Source organism: Cebidichthys violaceus, unplaced genomic scaffold, assembly GCF_023349555.1.
Source record: "Cebidichthys violaceus isolate CVI_PGR_0920_01 unplaced genomic scaffold, fCebVio1.0.p SCAF_6, whole genome shotgun sequence".
In the NCBI taxonomy this organism is placed as follows: domain Eukaryota; kingdom Metazoa; phylum Chordata; class Actinopteri; order Perciformes; family Stichaeidae; genus Cebidichthys; species Cebidichthys violaceus.
This window is the reverse complement of record NW_027176816.1, coordinates 9,095,540-9,119,491: the sequence shown is the minus strand read 5'-3', so window position 1 is coordinate 9,119,491 and position 23,952 is coordinate 9,095,540. Positions and strand designations below refer to the sequence as shown.

The window sequence follows — 23,952 nt, the reverse complement described above, 5'->3', positions numbered from 1 at the left end:
CACTTCGCCACGCCTGTCCTCGGTACTTGGCTTTCTGGTCCCCTTTACCTTTTGAAAGGTGAGTACAACTATAGCGACACATTGCATACTCAGGTTCTCCACTGCAATTAAGTCACTGTTTAAGCAGCAGCCTTCAGTCACCACAACGAAACCCTCGCAGCGTTCACCCGCTGCTGCCAAGCGGTCACTGGAGAAAGCTATGGCTACCGTTAGCGAGCTAGCGTTAGCTGAACGTAAACTATACCAATTGTAACTTTGAAACTAACTTAACTTAACTAATTTCGCAGGGCTGTGGGTAATCACAAGTGTCGGTGTTGCTTATTTACCAGCTTATCATAACACGACGTGGTCAGCAAATATGCTAATGTTAGTTAGCGTTAACCATATCTTTATGACAAGTGAGCTTGCGTGGCCAAAAGGAATGCAAGTGGCTGTTGTTCTACACAAACCCTCGTTTGCTCCTCCTCGTCAGACATTTTGGGAAGAATGGGTAAGCTGGAAAGCAAAGATGTTTACCTCCACATGAGGGGGAACTCGTTACTTACTGCAGCGACACCGTGCACATTGCAGGGAAGTAATGTAACTAACTGATAGTAAAATTGTGTTGAAAAATGCATCGTTCCCAACTGCAAGCTTCGATGATAGAGGTGTCACCCATATTGCTAAATTCCTCTAGATTACATTGGCTACAGTAGATCAAACATATCTAATCATCATGAAGATTTGCATAGCCTCAGGTGATGCCATATAACTCAGCTGTTGAACTGAAGTGTGCTTGTCTAAACTGAGAGAGATTGTCTAATCTCTAAACTTGTGACTGCAAGTCTCAACATGACATGATGAAGCATTGTTCAAAAAGTATCTCATGTTTTGCAGGGGAGCTCGAGGACAAGAGACGTTGTCATGGATGAAATGCAACAACAATGGAAGTGACTTGTGTTGTATTGGATACCACATAGGCTAAACTGTTGTTTGAGATCAGAACTATCACTTTTGAGCAAAAAAAAGTCCATCATTCACAGATGCTGCTTCATCAAAGTTAATGTCTGACCATGGATCATGAGGTAATGTTGACAGCTGTTCATTTGCTTACATATAACATAGTGGCAGTCACTGTTGAGTAGCTTTGTTCCAGTGTTCAACACCAGAAATATGTGATTGCACTTAACCATTTCAATCTACACAATTTGTGACATTGTTTTGTTAATCTCTGATGCTTTTTTGTCTACCAGCAATTTGTACACTGTCAACTCGTAAATTTAACAAGAATAAGTTACTGTAAAAATGAAAGATGCAAAACTGTCTGTTGTAGTGTATACGTACAGCATTCAGTCAATACGGATGGTGGTTGTAGTTAATGTCCGATCTTTAAGCTATTTGTCCCACGAAGGCAAGATCATATACCCGTTTCTGTGATGTTTAAATACAACAGGCACAGGAGACCCGATACCTAGCAATATGTTACATGTTGTTGGAGCAGTGACCGCTCCAAGAGTAGTTTGAATGCTGCATGGGGGGGGGGGGGGGGGGGCTGCTCAGGTTACAAGTCCTACAACATACAGTATTGAATTCAGCAACAGGTGTTTAGTGCTGGCATGCCACTCTGATGTTGTGATGTCCTTCTGCTGTGTGTTACACGCACAGGCTCAGCTTTCAGCGAGACTGACCACCTTGATGTTGAACATTGTTGTTAATGCTATTGCTTGCAGGTTAGTTTGCTGGATAATTGTTTGGCAAAAGTAAGTAATTCAAGTACAAAAGTACGACTATTTGTGCTGCAGTTGTCATAGCGTGTCACTTATTAAAAAGCAACCTGTAGCGTATACAACCGCATAAAGCATAAAAGTTAAGGACATTTCTGCATATGTGGCTTTGAAATTGTATCAGCCTATAGCTTAGTGACACTTGAGTTGAAGTATATTATGTTATAACTGCTGTGGCATGCAGGGTAATCAATGCCACTCATTCACTGAAGAGCCTAATTTGTGGGTGCTTCATGATTTCCCACACTACTGAGAGGGATTTCATTAATTTTACAACATTTTACAAGCTGCAGCTTAACAAAACAGTTCAACACTTATGTGATTAATATGGTATCTGGTCACAAAACTTTCAGCTCCTCCTCTGGGTTTCTCAGGTGAGGACAGAGCTGGACCAGATTTCTATGCGGCTTCAGGAGGATGGCTTGCCCCCAGGGGCAAGTGTGGAGGAGCAGCAGCGCCACCTGTGGCAGCAGCTGCTCGCTAGGGAGGCAACGCTTCAGTCAGCCAACCAAGAGCTGCAGACCGTACGTACGCAGCAGGCCAGTGAAATGAAGGAGGTGAACACTGGGTGTTTGATGTGTATGATGGAAAGCTCCCAAGCTTCCAGTCTATCATACATTTGCCAATTGCTCAAAATGGTATGTCAGTTCCTGTCAGCAGTTTGATTTTTGTCTTTTTGTCTGTCAGGTGGAAAGCTATGTTGCACATATTCGAGGGCTGCTGGAAGAGCGAGAGTGTCTGACTTCCGACTATGAGAGAGACAATGATCACTTGCGACAAGAGCTTCACCAGATCAGACAACATCAAGGTGAATTCAATATAAATGTAGTACAACGTTGGCATTCTTTCCTTTTGAGTTGTCGCCTTGCCTGGCTCTCCAGAGCCCCTGAGCTGGATATTTTCAAACACACCATAGTTTACAGTTTCTAAAATCGTGCCTGTGAATATATTACAGGATCTGCTATCTGAGTTGGATTTGTATTTGTGTTTATGTTAAATATTCTGCCATATAGCAAACTTGTGCACTATTTTGTTGTTATTCTGTCTTGTCTGCAATGTTATTTCACAGTCCTGCTGGACAAACCTCTGACCAGTGAAAAAAACCCTTTCTTCCAGAGATTCAGAGCAAGGAGCTGGCGGAGATGTTGGCTCAGGAGGACCTTGGGGAGATGGGCTTGAACAGCCCCAGCGAGCAGGTGGCTTACTTGCTGGTGGAGAGAGCCACGCTTCTGGAGAGGCTGGAGGTGGCTGAGAGGAGACTGGAAAGTCAGAGCCTCACTGTCGACTTTAGGCAAGTCCACCACCAGGTAAAGGACTGACCTACGTACATCAGAACTGTTCAGTTTCCTCAGAATATCAATGTAATGGTTATCCAGGGCAGATACAGAGACCATATAAACATGGTTAAGTGAGTCTCTATCTTGGACAGGAGCATATTAGCCACACAATGGGGGAAGAGCTAAGGCAGCAGAGGGAGGACATGCAGAAAACCAAGGATAACCTGACGAAGGTGAGGCGACGGTCATTGTGCTGTGTTACAGCTCTGTATAACTTTAGATTGAATTAAATTCATGAAGAAAAGAACAATATTTTGTTTCCAGTTAAAGGGCAGGGATACCACGTGATAGTTATGTAGTGTCTGTTGTGACTCTGCACACATGGGTCTCTCCTCTCAGCAGTGTTCATCCCAGAGTCCATGGAAGAAGCTCTTTGGGCTGCGCAGGTCTGGTCAGAGCAAACACAATATTACCCCTGTAGGTTTCCCCCTCACCGCATATACAGTACTAACTAAGTAACTAACACTGACGTTGTGATAAAGAGGGCATCGCAGGCTTGTTTCAAAGTGTTACGACATTTTTAAATACATTCCACGCTGACAATGTGCTTCGATATCTGCATGACCGATACGATGCGGACGACATTGCTTGTCTCAGTAACACGTCTGTGAATGTAATTTTCTAACAACTGACGAGTGCTCGAAGTGGGTGGAACAGTAATGGCATGTCACAGGTAACAGCATGTGTACTTTTTGTCCCTCTGGCGCAGGAGAATGTTGAAATATAAGAGAATAACTCATTGCCCTCACTCCTTTCCAGGCCTGTGGTGATGATGAATCTCAACCTCTGAATGCATGTCTCTTACATCAGCATGTTGGGACACTTGCATCTCCAGCCTAACAACCAATCTTCTTTCCTGTTGCATTCCTCCCACTCTTACCATCCGTGCTTCATTCTCTTACATCAGGCCCATGGTGAGCAGATTTCCCAGGAGCGAAATGAGCGCCAGCGGCTGGAGCGGGACCTTGAAGAGGCGTCTAGGAGGCTGGCGATGGCTCATCAGGATATTCGCAGACTCACCAACGAGCTGGATGCTGCCAAAAACAATAACCTAGACCAAAATGGTATGTTGCAAGACTTACAGTATGTATCCCTTAAAGAATTGTGAGTCTGGGGTTAGATTTTGATGTAATGTTTCTTAAGACTATACACTAAAGTTTTGTATTTTGTTTTGCGCACTGTTGCTGAATTAGGTGGTTGGAAGAAACATGCAGATGTTCAAATGCAGCCCCAGTCTCTGGTCTATCCAGCTGGCTACCTCTGACCTTTTTAAAATCTTTTTACGTCCATATAAAGTAGCTTCAATGTCTTGCCCCACTCATATGTCAATATTTTTTGTTGTCAGGCTACAGATTTGGCAATATAACAACTTCATTTTCTAAGCTGTACATTTTTTTATGTGGAACTAGTGTGTTCTAGCAATCTGCAGGACACGTGAACAGCATGTGAAAAGAAATGTAATAAAAGTCATGCATGTGAAGAGCGCATATTTTTGGCTTTATAGAATTAAAAAAATATGCTTATAATCTCAGGATCTGAGCTTCAAGGAACGGTCCAAGAAGTAGAGAACCTGAGGAAGGAAGTGGACAAACTGAAACACTGTGGTGAGACAGACTTGGGTGTGAACTTAAAAACTGCCATTCAGTGTGTGACGTTAACACCAGCCACATAGCCACATCTATTTTACTATTCTACAATTCTGGTTGGTTGAAGAGTTCGGGTTGGATATTGTTTACATATTACTGTTCTGTTTGTGCTTAGGAAAAGGAAAATATAAAATGCTTTAACAAACTTTTTTCATTTTTCATATTTAGGTTAATTTCAATCCTTTTACTTTCAGATTGTATTCTTTTAAATGTAATTCATTTTGATACAGGTTACTAGTTGAAACGCTACCTGATTAGGAAGTTGATTTACCTACTATTACTTTTATACTGTATATCCCTCTCCATTGGCTTGAATAGGGCATTGTATTATTCCCCTTATATTCATAATAAGCTGGGGTAAATGTTTGATTATGAAACAGTCAAATCTTACAGCAGCTACCAAATGCATCCATGGTTTGGCACGACATTTGGCAAGTAAATAATCTTGCATAACCAGACAGATGCACAAAGTCACTAATGTAACACTAGTCCCAACAGAATGTTCCATTAGTTAGTTAAAATGCTTCATGCGGTTCGCTTTACGGATTGAATAAACACATTTTTAACATGCTGAGCAACTTTCAAACAACTTTCTTAACAAATTGATCACCTTCCCTTTGTTGCCACAGTGTGCTATAGGTATTAACATCATAGTTACTTCATACTGTATATGTGTAACATTGTACAATATGGTTTAAAAAGACAAAACAGGATTTTAGATGTTCATACACAGTCATGGTTTTCTCTTATCACAGATATGATGAAGCTGCAGCGAGCCAAAGAGCAAAATGACACGCTAGACGTTGAGAACAGAGCTCTGATGGAGAGAGTCCGCACTTTAGAGTCTGAAAAGAAAAAACTCCTGGACCAGGTTGGTATTTCACTAATTTTCTTCATTGAATTGAAAACTTATACTGTTGTTGCAGCAGCTTGGCATGGTTTGGTGTTGTGTTTGTCCAGTTGGCAATAAATGACGCAGACCAAGATGTTGTGACCAAAGACGATCAAAAGGACAAATGCATTAGCAGTGAACAACAAAACAATCTGTCTGGCTCTTCAACCCAAGACAAGGATTACATTCACAAACGGTAAATACATTCATTTTTCATCTTTTATTTATCCCACGCCAGGCATATTCAGTTGTTACAGCAGCTCAACAGTGGTTGATAGTGTGATAAATGAATGTTGGCATTCTTTGAGACGATCCCACCTGCTTTTTCCAACTTAAAATCATCATCATCGTTCTCTGTCAGGTGTCATGAGGCGGTAGAAGACGGGCTTATACAGATGAGGGAGCTGCAACGGCAAATCCAGAGGCTACGCAAGGATCTGGAAGAGCTGGAGGAGAGGAATGAGGAGCTGGAGGCTCTGCTAGGGGAGGCCCAGAATGCCAGCAAAGGGGCGAGGCATCGCCACGAGGGAGAACTAGAGGGACTACACAGGAGGGTAATGAGCAGCGCTAAAAAGACATTTTCTTAACCAAACAAAATTGGATTGGACGAATTATTTACTTAACATACTAAATGTGATTTTAAAGACATTTCACCTGAGATAATGAAGAAAGCTGGTGTCTCAGACATTCATTAATGCCGGTCTTTGACTGTAAGAACTCATACAGTATGATTTAGTCTAGCACCTGTCTTGGAAACTGTCATCTCCCTAATGGCTGAGTAATAATCTTAACTGGTCAATGCAGGTCAAGGCCCTGGAGGCAGAGTTGAAGAAGCAGGAGGTCCATGAAAGAATGTTGAAGAATGGTGAGGAGGTCAAAACCACTGAGTCCTACTTACAGCTGGTAAGACATTACTCACTTTTACATATCATATACTGTATATTTGTTGTATATATATCATATACGTTTCCTCTGTGCTCATTTCACAGTGGTTTGTTAACACAGCAAGAACACTACGGCTTGTGATTAGCTCAGCTACACAGATTTGAATAGAGCACGAAGAGGTGCAATTACAATGCTTAAAATGTTAATTAAAGTTGTTGTTTTTTAAATATAAGCAGCAACAGGACAATAGACGTCACTCTGTAATTTCAACTCAAATAGAATAAAATAGAATAGTTTTTACCGTACAGTCAAATTCTTACAATACTATTGACATGCAGAGAAAGTTAAATGTGAAAAGGAGGAAAAACCTTAAACTTTGACCATCAGCCTGCAGATTCTATGACTCAGTGCAACCTATAAAATGCTTTGTGTTCCCCTGACACTGTGTGTGAAGCACCTAAGGGACAGCAGCCAGGAGAGATTGGTTCTTCTAGAGGCTCGTCTGACTGAGGAGAAAGACTGGAGGAAACAGCTGGAGGTAGACCTCAGTGCTGCCCAGGCCGCCCTCAAAAAAGACAAGGAGGTAAAAAACCACACATAGCCAATGCTTTGGCTGACAGAGAGCAATAACACTACAGTTACACAAATATCTGAAATTCAATTTTCAGCTCAGGAGATTTAGTCCTTAAGTACAAAATTGGAGTTACAAGCCACGCAGATGCGTTATCAAAATCCCTCATTCACTACATTAAAGGCTTTGCAGATAGGTGAGCGAGAGCTGAAGAAGCTGAGACTTGAGGTCAAGAGCCTACAGACAGAATGCCAACAAGGAAAAACACTCATCAAGAGCCTCACCCAAGTCAAGGGGGAAAAAGCAGTTCTGGAGGAAAAGGTTTGTTGATTTTACAAGTCTGCCTGCTCTGCGATAGGGATAAATGATTATTGAATAGTGGAAATGAATGAAAATGAACTTGACAACATTAAAATAAGTCAATTTACAGCATCAATTCCACATTTGCGCCACTAAAATGAGTTTCTGACTACTTTCCCGTCTTTGCCTCTCTGCCTGACAGGTGGCCCAGATGGAGCGTGCCCACAGCCGGCTCGGGAACGAGTTGGAGCGCTACAAGGACGACAACCGAGCCCAGGAGGACAAGAGGCAGAGCAGGCTTCAGGTTGACCAGCTGCAGGAACAGGCTGACCGGCTAACTGCTGAACTCAGCAGCCTCCAGACGACACACAGTGCCTTGAGGTACTTCTATCATGTATAATGGCCAGTCCTATCCTGTGACCCGCCACGACACACCGGAGCTTACTTAGTTTTGCATAACTTTGCATATGTTCCAGGGATGAGATGGTTTCTGAGCGGCTGCAGACTGCCAAGCTCCAGACCAAGCTGAGCTCCAGTGTCCAGGAGAAGCTGACAGCTGAGGGGCAAAGAGAGAGACTGGAGCTTGAGATGCAGCGCCTCAAAGAGCAGCTCAAGTGGCATCAAGAGCAACTCTCCTCAACGAAGGAAGCGCTTACTAGCAGCCAGAAGCCTGAACAGCACACGGCTCATATAGAATCTAGGCTTAGTCCAGTGGAGAGGACAAAGGAGGAGTGGTTGGATCAGGTAATAATAATGATAATAACAATAATAATATACATTTAAAGTATGCTTTGTGTGCTTTTCAAAACAAATTTACAATGTGCTTGACATGTTCGAACCAGGATGAAAACATTTCAGGACTAAAATCTGGTAAATAAACAAATAAGACATGAAGATACAATGGTGTGCTAAAATAAATAAAACGCTTTACTGAAAAGATCAGTTTAGGGAAGTGATATCAAAGATGCCAATGATTCTGCAAGCCTCAGACGCTCATGCAGGTAGTTCCAGAGCTGAGGGTCCTTGACTGCAAAAGTCCGGTCACATTTAGTCTTGAGCTAGGTCTCAGGAACAGCCAGCAGAGTCCTCCCTGGGGATCTGAGCAATGTAGCTGGGGGCTGAACCCTGAAGTGTTTTAAAGGTGATCAATAAAATCGTTAAGTCAATTCTAAAACTAACCAGTGAATAGAGACTAAAACAGGACTGTTATGATCTTCTAGTATTTGTTAAAGGCTGAGCAGCTGCATTTTGTACCAGCTGGAGGTAACTGGATTAAATGTCCTTTGGTAGTTTTAAATTTGTTTGTAAAAAGCTCCATCTGTATTGATTATTTAGAAGCTCAGTAATCGGGGTAACAGGTTATATTGGAGAGGATGTCCTTCAACATAACAGCCTTGGATCAACGTGCCGCTGTCCAGTTTTTATGTCCTTGAGTGAGACACTAGTTCCCACCAGCTTGAGTACTGAAGCTGATCCTAACCGTTGACCTGCTTGTAGAGGAAGGCGAGCAGAGAGGGAATTTCCTCTGCCAGAATCATGTATTATGCATACTGTATATGTGTGTGTTTTCTTTGTAGCTTCCATGTGTGAAGCGGGAGCTGCATCATCTGCAGACCAAGCTGGGGGAGGAGCGGCAGCTGGCCTCTCAGCACCAACTGGCACTGCAAGCTCAGGTCAATGAAGCCCAGGCACGCATCAAGGTATGCATGATCATAACTCACCCTTAACATGCCCAGATAGCCATGCTGTTTCTGCAGTTCCATTTCAAATCTCTAATAATCACGGTCTCCTTGTATTCAGTATTTCTGAGTTTCAGTTTATTACATAATTGTCTTTGTATAGCTTTACTTTGGCCTAGGCAGCAGCAATTTGAGCATTTCTGACATTCTTCCTCTCTGTAATATTAATTATAAATGCTGATGATTTAAAAACAATCAACTTCAGGTCTCCCAATTCCAGTGCTACATCATGCTTTTTACAGAATTTAACTTTTCATTTATTTAAATCAAGGGCACTTGGGATTGGCTTGGTGGTTCACATCAGCCACAAAACAAGCTTAGCTGGGCTACTTTTATTTATCTGTACTCTCTTACGGTTAAACACATCCCAGCATTTCCCTCTTCAGTCCCAGGACTCGGTGCTGAGCCAGAAGGCCGAGGAGGCTAAACAGATGAAGCAGGACCTGCAGAGGGCCCAGAGCCTGTTCACCTCAGCAGAGAGAGAGCTGCGCTATGAGAAGGAGAAAAACATGGACCTGAAGAGACACAACACCCTGCTGGACCAGGAAAAACTAAAAGTTGGTCTTAGTACAGCGCAGTTGGAATTTCCTGAATGCCTCTGACATTTATTACATAATCATCATATTAATCAATCTCTTCGTTACCCAGTCATCTCCCTGTAAATGATGAAACTGTAACTTAACTTCTATAAAGGTGCCATAAAAAAAGCTGTAATTGTCAGAATAGCTGTTTTGGGCTCATGCTCCGGTGTTTCACATGCTTCCTTCAGCTGTGTGCAGAGCTGAAGCAGGTCCAGACCAAGCTGGTCCAGGTGGAGCAGAGCGTCCACAGTCGTGCTGCTGAGTGTGAACGTCAGCAGCAGAAGATCAGGGAACTGGAGTTGGACCTGGCACGCAATTCTACAAACCGCAGCACCACAACCAGTCTGCAGGAGGACCTGCAGGCCGAGAGGGCGCGGCTCATTGCTGCTGACAAGAAGGTCAGCTCTTTCATCTCATCTGGTGTCGAATCTGGTGCTTTTTTAACAAATCCCAGCTAGTGATGTTGGTTAACCCAGAGGTAACAGGGCTATTTGGTCATCAGCTTTGCGACAATAGTTATCCCTGGTTGCCAATTCTAGGCTTTGCGACAGAGACCCCAGAGGATTTCACTCCTTAGTTTTTCCTCTCTTGTTGAGGTTAAGAAACCTTGGGACATCTTTTGTGCTTTTGTAGAGATATAGAGAGTAACATGTGTTGTGGTTTACTTGGCATAGCTCTTTTTTCGGGGTTGTTCACCAACATTATAGACTATTTGTGTCAAATACCTTCAGGTAATCCAGGGGTAGTCTGGAAATGATGGGAGGTTGGCAGCTCATGGTATCTGTTTGTCACACTGAGTGAAGCCTGTGGCTCTGTTGGAATGACAGGTGTTGGAGCTGCAGCTGCAGCTTAAGAGCACCCAGCACCAGCTGCGCGTGGAGGAAGCCCGGGCCGGAGAGAGCAGCCGCCTGGAGAGGGACAGCAGGGATCTGTCTGACACCTTGTCGGCTCTGAGAGCCCAGCAGCAGGAGGAGCACATCACCAGGTTGCTGCTGACGCTGTCCAGTTTGACTTGGTCCCAGTAGCAGTAATAGTGCCATTACCAGCATTGCAAGGCACTCCTTTTTGTTGCTCATCCTTCTATCCATCTTTTCTTCCATATCTATCTCAGGAAGCTGTTAGAGCAGCGTGACGAGGAGCTGCAGCAGCAGGTGCGCTCCCTGAGGCTGAAAGAGGCCTCCATGACGAGGACAAATGCAGAGCTCAGCCACCGTGCCCAGCAGCTAGACACCCGTCTGAACATCCTGGAGGCTGAGCTTAGAAAGGCCAGAGAGGAGGTAAGGAACAGTGTACAACAGCTCATCAGATGTTACTGGTACTGCAGGGTTTTGGACACCAGAGACGATTCACATCACTTAAATTTTTGGTCTGTCAGACCTGTTGCTTTATCGCCACTTCAAATTTTGAGTGCTCTCAAGATTTCAGTCAGTAGCTGCAACCAAGTAAATTCCCATAAGTGGGATAGGATCTTTTTTTTTTTTTACTGTAGAAATATGTTGTCAGGATTTTTTCAAATCTATTTCACTTTTGGCTTTTTATCTTTACAAAGTCAGTATACACAGTCCTCACATTAAACTGTTGGCCATATTTATCTTTTATGTATTTATTTGTTTCCCTCAGGCAAGAGACAGCCAGAAGTCAAGCCACAAACTGCAGGAGGACTTGATGGCCAGTCAGCTGGAGTGTGACAGACTGCAGGAGGAGCTGCAGCAAGTTCTCCTCCAACTGGACGCACACGGCAGGTGAGACGCCCACACATGCATGAATATAGGTATTTACATTGAAATAAAATTCTGGTACTCAAAATACTACAAATTACCATCTTTTTTTCTGATCAACTGAACAAGGTTAAAGTGTAATCAGTAATTAAAACACTTGGAGAATTAGTTGCGTTTGAGGTCAATTTCCTCTGCTCCACCAACCAGAAAGTACAATGAAAAGCAGAGTCAGCACAAGATCAAGCTGCGTCAAGCCAAACAGGTGTATCTCAAGGAGACTGCCCAGAGGGATCGCATCATCCAGAAACTGGAGAACGACCTGGTGATGGCCTCCAGCCTCTCACACAAGGTCTCACACACACACACACACACACACACACACACACACACACACACACACACACACACACACACACACACACACACACACACACACACACACACACACGTGCGCGCGCACACACAACGCAGAACGCTGTCAGAGTTCCTCTACTTGCCAGAAAAATCTTTTCTAAAGCATCCCTGTTTTTGTTTATTTCTCCCTGGTGGCTTCAGGAGAAGGACAGGATCCATACAGTGACGGAGGAAAATGAGAAGCTTTTGGAGGAGAAAAGGGAACTGTTACAGAAGATGAGCGAGGCAGAGGAAATGGGCAGCAAAGGCATGAGGACCGCCTCCACTGTCCAACACAGGTATCTTAAGAAATTACACTAATGAATTACTTTTTACACTCATACCTGCTGCTGTTTCTTTTGAAGGGGCAAATTAAGTGTTATGATTGGATATCAGATTGCTGAACATATGTAAACTTATTTTAAACTTAAGTAGAATTATTTTATTGGTACAGTTATAGATCGGGACCTTTCTAAACAAAGACGTTAAAGATTATTGTCAAGGAAAAAACTACTAAAGCAAAGGCTAAAGATTCATGGGTTTTATACTTTTCATTGTCAACCAAAACTGTCATTAGCCTACATGCGTTGGTGAGGACATGAAGGCCACATTGGGTGAATTATTTTTGTGAGTGAGTGTGAACACTAATCTGTGTTCAAGGGTCAACGTCTTAGAAGTGGAAAACAGACAACTTCAGGATCGAACACTGAAGCTCTCCAACCAAGTCAGTTCCTTAGAGCGTGTCCTGAGGAACGTCCAATCATTCTACAGCCTGGAGGTAACGCCATACACATCTTTATGCCTTAATGGGGCATGCCACACAAAATTCACAGGTTTTATATATTGTTTTATATTGCTTTACATCACAGCTGAGGCAGCTGGGTGAAGTGTGGCTTCTTTAATTGTAAATTGTAATGGTGCAAATGCCCAACAGAATGCCAAGAAAGTGCTCCCCTCTGACAGTCTCTGTGATGGCTTCCTGCATACATCTACGCTGAGGTAAGGTGGTTTTGAGACAACTAATTGTTTTGTTATAATGATTGTTGATTGACATTTGTAATTTGTGCTGCAGCTTAAGTAATAGACAGCTTTGTTAAGCTCTTCAAAGAATTCCTAACTTAATTTTCTCGTCATATCACACACTGATAGGTTTACAAATAGGTGGATGCTTGTATGTGCATTTTCTGCCAATTCTCACTACGCCTGTGTTGCCAGTTTGACGTCAGGTTCGTGTGACCCACTCGACATCCTTGATGCAATCTGTCGCGTGAAGGTGTCCGATCGCGTGGTGGCGGACGGCACTCGAGCATCTGTCTCCTCACACCAACCGTCAGAGCAGAGCTACCTGAACCTCACCTCACCATTAGTTCTTCCAGACACCAAAGGCACAGAGGGGAGCTCTTATAACAGTGACCAGGTGTGAGCGGTGGTAGGTGTTTTCAACAGCGAGCTACCAGCGAGGATATGTGCAAGGAGTCAACGTCTTGGGTTGTACTAAAGCATCCGCCACTTCCACTGGAGACAAAAGTCAGAATAAAGGAGTAAAAACATCTAGAATAATAAATAATCCTTATTTTAAGGCAGTAATAATGAAATTGGAGCTTCCACTGGAGCGCTGCTCTGGGTGATATCTCTTTTGTATTGCAAAGCTGATTGTTGTTCGGATTGCCAGCACTGTTTTTTGATCCAGATTCAGATTAACATTCGGTGGACTTTAAAAAAAAAAGCCTGTGCAAGTGTCAATTTTGATGACATATGTAAAAGGAAACCAAAAGTGATGTAAGATTTAATTGGAAGCTATACATGTGGCACATCCTTGTTTATGTGCACCTTTGTGTGCATATGCCTGGGAGGTTGGTCAGTTGTTTGCATCGGCAAACCAAAGCAAATCAGAATGCTTCAAAGCCCTGTGTTGGCTTACGAAAAAGATTATATATTTTTTTAATGTAATGGTACAAGATACGACAATGTACTTAACACTAGCACAGTGAATGTCTAAAAGACATTTCACGAGGGAAGTTTGAGTGAGACTAGTTTAAACTGAGCACTTTATAAGAAGTTTTACTTGTGTTTACAGTTTGGGAAAACGTAGCAGTATGTCAATAGTACGTATTTTCCTCAGTTGAATTTAATCCTGGCAGTGTTTTCAATGAAAAAAATGCCAATGGTGTTGTATGTCTATGGTTTTACTGTGTCAAAAATCTTAGTGCATTTTTACTCATATCATACAGTATATAACATTGATATTGTGGACCCACTTGCCTATTGCATGTGACGTGTAGCCACTCCAGTATTTACAATTTGCTTCTTCGCTTGTAATTTTAAAACAGCCAAATGTCAGAATTAATTCTTCTTTTAAATAATTGGTCAACCTCAATAGTTTCCTCCAGGGACGCTCATTCAGAAAGTACTTGCACCCTTTTACGAAGAGATGTGTGCGACATGGGAACTAACTACACATGAACTAGTACTATTTTGTGTAATTAATGATTGTATAGTGTGGAAAGCATGGTCTATTTTGTCTACAATGTGCCTGAAATGATGAAGTGTTTAACTTTATCCTGCTGCGTGAACACGTCGAATAACAAAAGCCTATTTGCAACAGACATCTAATCGACAAGAAACTTTGCCTTGTGTTGCATCTATGTAAATACTTTTTTTAAACAAATATTTTCATAAATAAAAGTGAATAAATAAACGTAATAGTTGTTTCCTTCTCTTCCTCTCCCTCCTGCTCTCTTAAGGTACAGTTTTTAGTACAAACCAAGCAATCAGTGATGAATTTATAACAGTCTGTTTATTAAACAAGGTAAAGATACAAAGCTTGTTTTCCTTTTTTAAACATTGATAACCTTAGTTTAACTTCTCAGTCTTGGCTGTGCATATTTAGTTGTCTAGAAACTGTATATGAAACCACAATGCAAGACAGGAAAAAGTGTAATAAATCTACGCAATATCTTTTCATAGAGAACATGGGTTAAACAGTTATCATACATATTACAGCTCAGGAACTCCATGCGGAAGGAAGAAAATTAAAATGTTTACACGACTGAATACTGCAGAACACAATACAGATTAATGGAAATGGGATGAAAAAACAGTTAAGGCTTACATGTAAATAACTGATATAAAACATGAATATTAATAACATATGGGTAGACTAAAATAATTACAGTAAGTTCATACATAAACTTTTACAAAACCCAAACAGAGCATGTTTATGAAAACTAAAAAATAGGTACTATAAATGAGTAACATGTTTTACAGTACAGCAACATGTACATTTTCCCATTATCTCAAAAGAGATTAAGTTGAAGAGGCAGGGTCTGTTGTTGGCGTAAATGTGTTTTCAGGCCAGTGGCTTGAGTAATAAGTTTTTATTCTTTTGAAAACATACTATATACTGTATATGTATTTTACATCATTCTCAGTTCCATCTCAAACGTAACGTCTAGCCGTAGCACCTTTTCTGAAGTGCCCTGAAGAATACAGGGTACTCTATTAGTACCATCCAGAGGTTAAAGTTACAGTAAAAATACAACAAACAATACTGTGTACAATAAAAAGAATACAAAGGAGAAAAATAATTCAAAAAGGAGAAGCATCACCTCCACACAAACTCATAACATAGGCCTATGGAATATGACTTGTACTGCAGTTTATTTCAAATGGGTAAAGCTTATTAAAGTTTAAAAAAATACTTAACTGGGTCAGAGGAGCTGTACATAACTTCACATTTTGGTCCAATGTTTGGGTTTGAAATTTACCACCGGGGTAAGATAAGTCATTTTAGCTGAAGTGTGTTTCAAAGAAGGGATGAGTAGATTAGAGCTGGCACGGATACATGTGCAATGCATTCAACTTCTAATACTTCTAATAGTCAAAGCTTAACTGACTAGAGAAAGCAGACAAGCTATGGCAAGATTTGCTTTCTCTTAAAACCTAAACAAGGTTCATATATGGCACAAGTTAATGGGACGTCAGGAAAATATAATGTCAAAAACAGTGTTTCTTTGATCACATGTTATGATCATAAAGGTGCCGTAAAGATGAATGTCAAATATGGAGTGAAAGAAAAAACAAAAACATTCATCCTTCTTCCCTTCCTGCTTGCTCTACTTTTTGTCTTCCCAAGTCAATAATTGAACTTCTTAATACAATCATTAAATGTTTAAATTGTCATCTAGCGATTGCCTTTCTTCAAATTTAGATGACCCTGTAAATGTGTACTTTCACAAACTGTGAGTAAAAACAAAAAAAAAAGCAATAGAAAAAGACTGTTATTTATACACAGACAGTACTCTTAGCTGCCACAAGTAATGCCCTTTGGCATTTCCCATCCAACAAGATTGAAACAATTTGAGCCAAAACCACAAGGCCTAAAAGTGCTTTAAGATTATCTTTGGATGTCTCCAGAATACACCCAGCAAACATTTCTTTTTTTTCTTTTCTTTTTTTTTACATTTTCTCAATTCTTTATAAGGGCAAATATCATCTGGCACATTTTTGAAACCCATTTAATGGAAGAGGAAAAAATAAAAACAAATCTAACTAAAACATTTCTGATGGCCAATGCATCCGGCAGTTTACATGACGCTTACGAAAGTGCTTATTAAATCTGACGCAAGACATTCTTTGCCACTCGATCCTCCGGGCAACATCTAGCTGTATTTTTACATTCACAAAATAACGCTGTGCTCATTTTGACAGACGGCCTGTGTCAAGATGGATGGAGGCAGCCTGTTTACTGAATCTCGCACTGAATGCTTATGTCAGCTGTCATAATGCTAATGTAAGCCTTATGTAGATGGCGGTGGGTGCAGGGCCTCATAAGCTCCAGCCTAACATAGACTTTGAATCCGACCTGCTGCTGAGCGGCCGGGAGCTCAGATGAGGGAGATGCGTATGGGGATGCTGGGCGACTCGGTCCTCTGAGGCGACTGGTGGCTCACTAGGTGCTCCACCACTGTGTGTTTGGACATGTGCTTCATAAGGTAGGTCTCCTACAAAAGACATGGAAACAAACCAAATAGTCCAAGATTAAAGGACAACAGATTGGACATCTTATCTTTGTCAGCAATAACAGTTGAATTTCCTGCATTACTGCTTGCTGACATTGTATTTTAAGGATATTGGACCCTTTTCTTTGCTTGTATTTGAAAAGAAAATATACGATGAGACCGAAGAACAGAGCCAAAAGAAAACGTATGTTTTTGGACTGACCACCGTTCACACTTCAACCAAACCACGACAGAAGCGGTTTCATAGAGTAGCATCTTTTTGAAGGTGTGCTTATTGGCAAAATAAGATTTTGTTGTGTTTTGTTGCAAACTGTTACACCTCGATGGCACTTGGTTGTGAAGCACTCATCTAATCTATTTAGGAGTATTTGCTCCAAGCAATTTTTTTTTGGTCCAATTCAAAACTCAAAGATATTCATATTATTATGATGAATAAAAACAGCCAAAATTCAAATTTTAGGTACTGGAACCAGTAACTATTTGGCATTTCTGCCTAAAAGATGCCATTACAATGCTATGATCAAAACAGTTGATTGAGGTAATACATTTTATGTTGATTGAGTGCTAAATTAATTGAGTAATCCGTCGGGCATGGAGAGTAATTTGCAGATTGGTGGTGGTAGAAAACACTTTGATTTGACTGGATAAGAGATTTAATATGTACCTTGCAAACCAGTTTTACAAGTAAAAGGATCAAGTGAACTGGTGCTTTGTAAATCCCCCGTATGCCAAAATAAGGAGTGGACCCTTTTGATTATAAAAAAAATAATTCACCTCTTTTCTGTACAGTTTGAATACGAGCAAGAACATGTTGAATTGTTATTTATCACAAAGGAGGAAACTGCTAGTTTCCAGCAAAGTGAGGCAGAGTAAGATCAAAGGCCATCATCTTCTCCGCCCGTCTGAGGGCACATTGGAAAAACCTGACACACATAAAATAACATGCAGATAACCTGTGGTTTACTCACTGAGGTGTATGCCCGGCCACACATGCTACAGCAGTAGGCCTTAGCGTTTTTGATGGCGTGCGCTGATAAGTGGATCTGCAACGATGCCGAGTCTGAATATGCACGGTAGCAGTTAGGACATTTATACGGCTTGTCTTTGTTGTGCTGCCTCTGGTGAGACTGTTAGGGAAGAAATGCAGACAAATGCTGTTAATTCTGACATCTGCCTTAAAAAGCAGTAAAGTAACAATGACTGTTGTATTATCTGCTGTGGCAGAATTAAATAGAGTGACCATGCACTGACCTGGAGGTTAGACAGCTGGGTAAAAGCCTTTTCACATCCAGGGTGAGCACATTTATAAGGCCTATCGCCAGTGTGGATTCTGTGGCAAAAGAAGCAGATCAGAAATAACAAATAGGTTTGCTTTTTAATGAGAGATGAACCCCTAGTGTTGGAAACAAAATCAAACAGATTCCACTGAAGTCCAACTTCTTGTGGAAAGTTTTAGTCACAACTTGAATGCATCTAATGTACAATAAGAGACATACCTAGCTATGTAAATAAATACAAAAATGGGGCAACATTTTATTCCCCAAATGATATGCCTGAAGCGTAACGGGATGTCAGAAAACATATCCACTGCAAGACAAAAACACATTTGTCTTGCACACAAGCTTGGCTTCCCCTGCTTTGTGCTCACAGCTGGACCAACCTGGTGTGCTGCTGCAGGTGTGACAGCTGACGGAACGAGTTTTCGCAGTAGGAGCAGTGGTAGGGTTTGATCCCCAGGTGGATGCGCAGGTGCTGGGACAGGTAGGAGGCGTTGGCGAACGTCTTGGAGCAGTGGGGACACTTGTGTGGTTTGGCCTCCGTGTGGGACTTGGAGTGAATCTGCATCTCTGACTTTGATAGGAAGGTGAGCGGGCACACTTTACATCTTGGTGACAAAAACAGAACACAAGAATGCATAAATGTGATCAGTTAAGGGTGGTATAGAAATAGAGCCATTGATGTTTTTAAGTATTGAACCATTGTTTTCCCAATAGCAAGACTACTTCCGTCATTTTCAAGACATACAAACCAGAACAAGAACAATTCTGAATCATTGTCATGAAGCAGCAGCACTGAGTCCCAACCAAAGTCGGAAAAGAATTTAATTGTAGATTAATATAAAAAAGAAGATGTCGGTAGTGGTTTAGTATCCAACCAAGTATTCCAGGTGATAATAAGGGGTAAAGATCAATTGACAGTCCACTGAGTGAATCCAATCAGGTGAGAGATGGGTTCGTGTTGATGTCTCAGTAAGGAGGACCACATCTCAATCATCTACAGCCTACTTAAAACCAAACTTGTCTCAAGCAAATGACTATTGATCTGTTGCAGACCGCAATTCAATTTGTGTATTGGCTTTACGAGGCCAGCGCTGAGAGGAAATATCCTTCCCCTTGTGATGCAGTAAAAACTTCCAAGACAATAGTAGAGGCTTCCTGTGCCCAACCTGTAGATTTTGCCCTCTTTGGGTGCCACAGTGACACAGCCTTGGTCAGCTAGGATAGGGTAGGGCACCACCAGCAGAGGACCAGTCTGGTTTTCAGCTTTGATCTTCTTCCGTCCACGGGGTGCCTTGGGTGGGGGGCCCAACAGGCCAGCCAGGCCGCCGATTTTCATGTGGTCCATGCCAGGACCGCTGGCCAGCCCAGAGATGATGTTCACAGAGGGGGCACCGCCCAGGCGGTTCAGGCTGCTGGAGGTTGGAGTCGTGGGGGTCAGGGCCTCTGAGGTACTGTGACTGTCAGGTCGGGATGAAGGAGCCAGACCTGTGGAAATGAAAAGCAGACCTGCTTTAACACAAACACCTACCACAACATTTGTGTATCCCAATCTACTGCGAAAATATGAATTTAAAATCGACTGTAATCAGTCACACTGTTAAACACCACTGCTGTTATTTTCCCATGTCAACAGACCACAGAGACCACCGGGCTGCAGTACCTGAGCGATGGTTGATCCGGCCCTGTTGCTCGCTGAGCTGTCTCATGTGCCAGTCTTCCCACAATCCTTTGGCCTTCACTGCTGACTTGTCGTCCATATTTCCATCTGCAAGTTGTCAGGTGGTGGCATTTTAATCCATGAACAGTTAATGGTTTTGATATAGATAGACCTTTTATACAGTACCAATACTCAAACTTTATATGCTTGCCAGTTTTACAAACAACAAAGTGGAGGCTGTACCTGGCCCAGAGCTGGAGGCGGGGCGAGCATGTAGAGCAATGTCCGGTTGTCCAGAGCCCTGCTGCTGCGGGTGGTGGCCCTGCACCTGCTGCGACTGGAGCTTAGGCACCGACATGACGTGCTGAACGCTGCCGTCCGGGGACGAGGTGGGCACCAGCAAAGACTGCTGGGGTGGGGTAGAGGTAGGCGGCAGGTGCAGGGGTCGGATCTTCTCAGCCATCAGCTGCTCCTTGATCTTGTTAATGAGCACCAGGTTATCCAGCTGAAAGGGTTAACGGGTCATGCTCAACAGAAAACAGCCACCGTGTGTGAATGTCATTCACGCCCCAGAAACACTTCCCAGGAAAGAAAACATGGAGCAGCACACAGTACAAGTTTAATTATTACTTCTTTTTTTTAATCTCCGAGAAAGACCTGTGAAGGATTCTCACTCTGAGAGGTTGTTTCACTGACAGACTGGTGCTGAATGGCTGAAGACATTCACACAAGGAAACAAATGGCAATGAAAAGCGGAAATGTCACAGTAATTACATGTGAGGAGTGGACTTACCTGGCCTGGCATGGATGGAGGTGGCGGCCAGAAATACGGGTTGTTAAATCGAGGCTCTGCCATCCTGAAATATATAAAATGTATTTTAGTCACAATCAAAAGTCAATTTATACTTGTTGAGCTCAGTCAGAGAGGGGTTTATGACACAAACCACTGTTTTTCAAAATGTCTAAATGTTCTGGACAAGATCTACAGGCAGTGTGCATTAAAGTTACAGACTGGCAGTACATGACAGTAGAAAAGGTGAAGCGTTTCCTCTGGCACCAAATGACTGAACAGGTTTCATTAGTTTCCAACACATACACTCTCATCTAGCTTTGCGTGCACTTCCATGTTTAATCACACAATTTACAATTAATGGTGCTCAAACGGCTCCACTTATCCACCGAGGACAGATTTTGTTGAGGAACTTTTGAAACCTTTTCTAAGACCAAAAATAAATAAATTTAAGAGGTAAGTTTCACTGCACTGGTTGCACAATAACAAGCAACTGGAGGTTATTTATTAGGAAGCTCCATAGAAGTTATTCATATTTTAAAAAGGGCTTGTATTAATATATATTTGTTACAATTTCCTGAAGGACAAATAAAAAGGTTATTTAGCATTTCTCAAGACAGGTAAGTGACACTGGAGGTTGGGTAAACCTAAAATAATTAGGTAAATGTTATGTTGGCTATGGGTTTAAGAACTTAAATCAATCAAATAATTTTGACCAAAAAAAACTACATTTAACTACAATTTAGGCTGAAATTGCAAAACTTGGAAATGCATAGTTTGAAAAACAAAAATATGAATTAAAGTTTGTTTCAGATTGTTTCATCAGCATCTCATGGTATTCCTGTTAGCAGTTGAAAGGTGGAACAATCTAGTAAGCGGATCTGAAGTTTCTTTGTCAAAATAACTACATTTAAGATATTTTATAGATTTTTTGAGGACCTGCATTAACCTTGAAAATAAAATTCATGAATTTTAAAATAAGTCATAAACCTTGAATAAAATGTCAAGACTATTGTAACAGTGTTGCTATAAATGTATGTTAATAAAACCCGATGTGTAGATTAGGCCTACAGTGTGACCATGAGCCAAACTGTCACTTTTAAGTTAACACAGGTCAAACATTAAATGTCACCTATAATGTATCGTGTCACTTATAAAAAGCATCAGTATGACAGAGCATTAGCCGATTAGCTTCCACATTTAGCCCCTCTGCTCCTTTTGTCTGAGAGTGAAATACCGAAAATAAGTGGACGTCGCTTTAAATGTTCAGATAAACGCCATGAAAAAAACTGAAAACTTTAACCATTCTTTGACTTTTCGGACATGTCGGCTGTCTTTGAGAGCGTCTCGCGACCCTGAACGATGGAGGGTTTCGCGGATCGACCCTCCCGGTGCGACTCAGACATTCTCAGACAGTTTTCTTTAAACATTTCCAGACAAAAGAGAAACAAAAATGGCAGCCTTATTTTTATAAGGCGGGACGCCATATTCTGCAGACCCCAAAAAATTTAGGAGCATGAACATCTAGTGGTGAGGGGGTTGTCGGGGATAAGAAGCGAGCCGACGCGGACACAAAGGTGTGTTTATCATGTCAAAGGCATGAATGATTGTTTACGGCGAATTGCAGGTTTGAATAGCCCGGCCTCCCCAGCTCTTAAAAAAACTGACACTTCCTACAACAACCATGCCCTGCAAAAAAAAAAAAAAAAAAAAAACAGCACGGAAACGGACAAGATGCAGGCGCGACCCAAACACCACACCGATTAAAACAACCGTAGCTACGCGTTAAGGTCAAAATGTACCCGGCGCACAATGTCCTTTCTCCCGAAAAACGCTGTGCCATCTTAACCACATTTCACTTTAAGGGCAGCTTTTTTTCCCCCACATTCTGCAACTTTTGGACGAATCAAAGGACAGCAATTGCATTTTGTGCACATTGCACACATCTATGGTGATATAACCGATCAGAGAAATGCACCGCAGCGAAGACACGAACAGACATGCACAAATACCTGGTGTCCCGGTTGCAGATATTGTCTTGCGAGAAGGCTACAGCTATAATATAAAAGGTTGATGTTCTTTCTGCCTGCTTCCAGTCGGACCACCGCTTCCGGGTCGCTTTGTTCACTTCTGGGTGCTGCTGCAGGCTCAGTGCAGTACAGACACAGGGAAGTATACAGCTAGTGTTGTTTAGGGTTTTTACACGATGACCTGCTCTATTAACGTTTATTGCGCATGTATGATTCATCTAATAACGTTATTTAAGCGCGTGCCTGGGTTGGATTTAGTCGACAGATCCGCAGGGGTGGAAGTAGTAGCACACTCAAATCCTAAAATAGCAACGCCACAGTGTAAAAATACTCCCATTACAAAGAAAAAAAGCCTACTGCATTCAAGATAGCCTACTGCATTCAAATGGCCATTTAAGTCAAGTAATGACATGAAAATATGTAAAGAAACAATGGTTAAATACGACAAATGGCAGCTTTCAGCATCATATTTTGAGTCCATCTACATCATAATGTTGTATAGGCTGTGTGAAATATTGCAATACTACAAGGACAGTCCCAGACAGATAAATGCAGTGAAGGTAAATCTATAATATTTCTAAAATGTAGTGGGGAAAAAAAGAAAGTAAAAACATAAATGCACCTGTATCCCAATCGAATCAGTCAAAAGTCACATTTGAACTCCCCAGTAAATATTAGCAGGTCAAATCTTGTCCATTATTTTTTTTTTTTAAATCACTTTTCAACCAAATGCTGCCCAGTTATAAACTTGACACTATCTAGGTTTTTGTAATAATTTTGTATGATACCTTCTGAGCCATGTCTTTCTCTATATACCAAGGTTACGTGCAGTATATACTATGGACCATATACTGTCAATAAGAGATATATACATTATAACACTTAGTTACAGACATTGTTTTAACAGCATTTCAATGACCATATTTCACTGGAAAATGGTAACGTTTAGGACTTAAATTGAAATAGTGTTGAAATTATAGTTATATGTAGCCTAGACATCTAAAACAGTTGTTTTTCACCCACATCTCAATCGTGACTTTCACGTCTAGATGGCTTCTGACCTCCAAATAACCAAATCAATACTCACTGGTTCGCTGCTCTGAGGACGGTTTTATCTTGTTCAAGTCTTTCTGCCATGCAGAAAGGAACTCTATCAATATTTTACATATTGTAGGTATCCCATACCACATCAATATTATACATCTGAATTATATACACTAATAATTCAAGACTGAGATTTTTCCTTTGAACACTGACCCAGTGGAGGTTTACTGCAGTATATACGGTATTCTCTAATTTTCACGTTTGTTCGAAGGCTTTTTCGGAGTCAATTAGACTTTCATGTTTTC

General features: G+C 41.6%; 2 protein-coding genes across 4 annotated transcripts; one reads left to right on the top strand and one right to left on the bottom strand.

The window, feature by feature from the left end:
* ccdc30 (coiled-coil domain containing 30) lies at positions 1-14,504 on the top strand. Of its 3 annotated transcripts, none has more exons than XM_068733119.1 (28): positions 1-58; positions 877-1,064; positions 2,138-2,287; positions 2,451-2,571; positions 2,880-3,070; positions 3,193-3,273; positions 3,440-3,517; positions 4,008-4,164; positions 4,633-4,704; positions 5,502-5,617; positions 5,707-5,834; positions 6,000-6,192; positions 6,443-6,541; positions 6,978-7,106; positions 7,278-7,415; positions 7,597-7,775; positions 7,871-8,138; positions 8,972-9,094; positions 9,520-9,690; positions 9,903-10,112; positions 10,542-10,699; positions 10,826-10,991; positions 11,335-11,456; positions 11,640-11,781; positions 11,988-12,124; positions 12,486-12,603; positions 12,760-12,824; positions 13,041-14,504. In XM_068733119.1, exons 2-28 carry the CDS (start codon positions 1,053-1,055, stop codon positions 13,246-13,248), a joined length of 3,732 nt encoding a protein of 1,243 aa, XP_068589220.1. In that variant the 5' UTR covers positions 1-58; positions 877-1,052; the 3' UTR covers positions 13,249-14,504. The 3 variants fall into 3 exon arrangements, with proteins under 3 accessions (XP_068589220.1, XP_068589219.1, XP_068589221.1); XM_068733118.1 differs by having other exon boundaries at positions 2,138-2,320; XM_068733120.1 differs by lacking the exon at positions 3,440-3,517 and having other exon boundaries at positions 2,138-2,320.
* A 99-nt stretch (positions 14,505-14,603) lies between these two features.
* znf362b (zinc finger protein 362b) lies at positions 14,604-22,628 on the bottom strand. The gene is made up of 9 exons (XM_068733471.1): positions 22,586-22,628; positions 20,577-20,640; positions 20,027-20,288; positions 19,787-19,891; positions 19,293-19,611; positions 18,507-18,731; positions 18,098-18,176; positions 17,815-17,973; positions 14,604-16,828 (listed from the first exon to the last, which is right to left on the bottom strand). The coding sequence occupies exons 2-9, from the start codon at positions 20,637-20,639 to the stop codon at positions 16,712-16,714; spliced, it is 1,329 nt and encodes a 442-aa protein (XP_068589572.1). The 5' UTR covers position 20,640; positions 22,586-22,628; the 3' UTR covers positions 14,604-16,711.
* Positions 22,629-23,952: the final 1,324 nt, after the last annotated feature.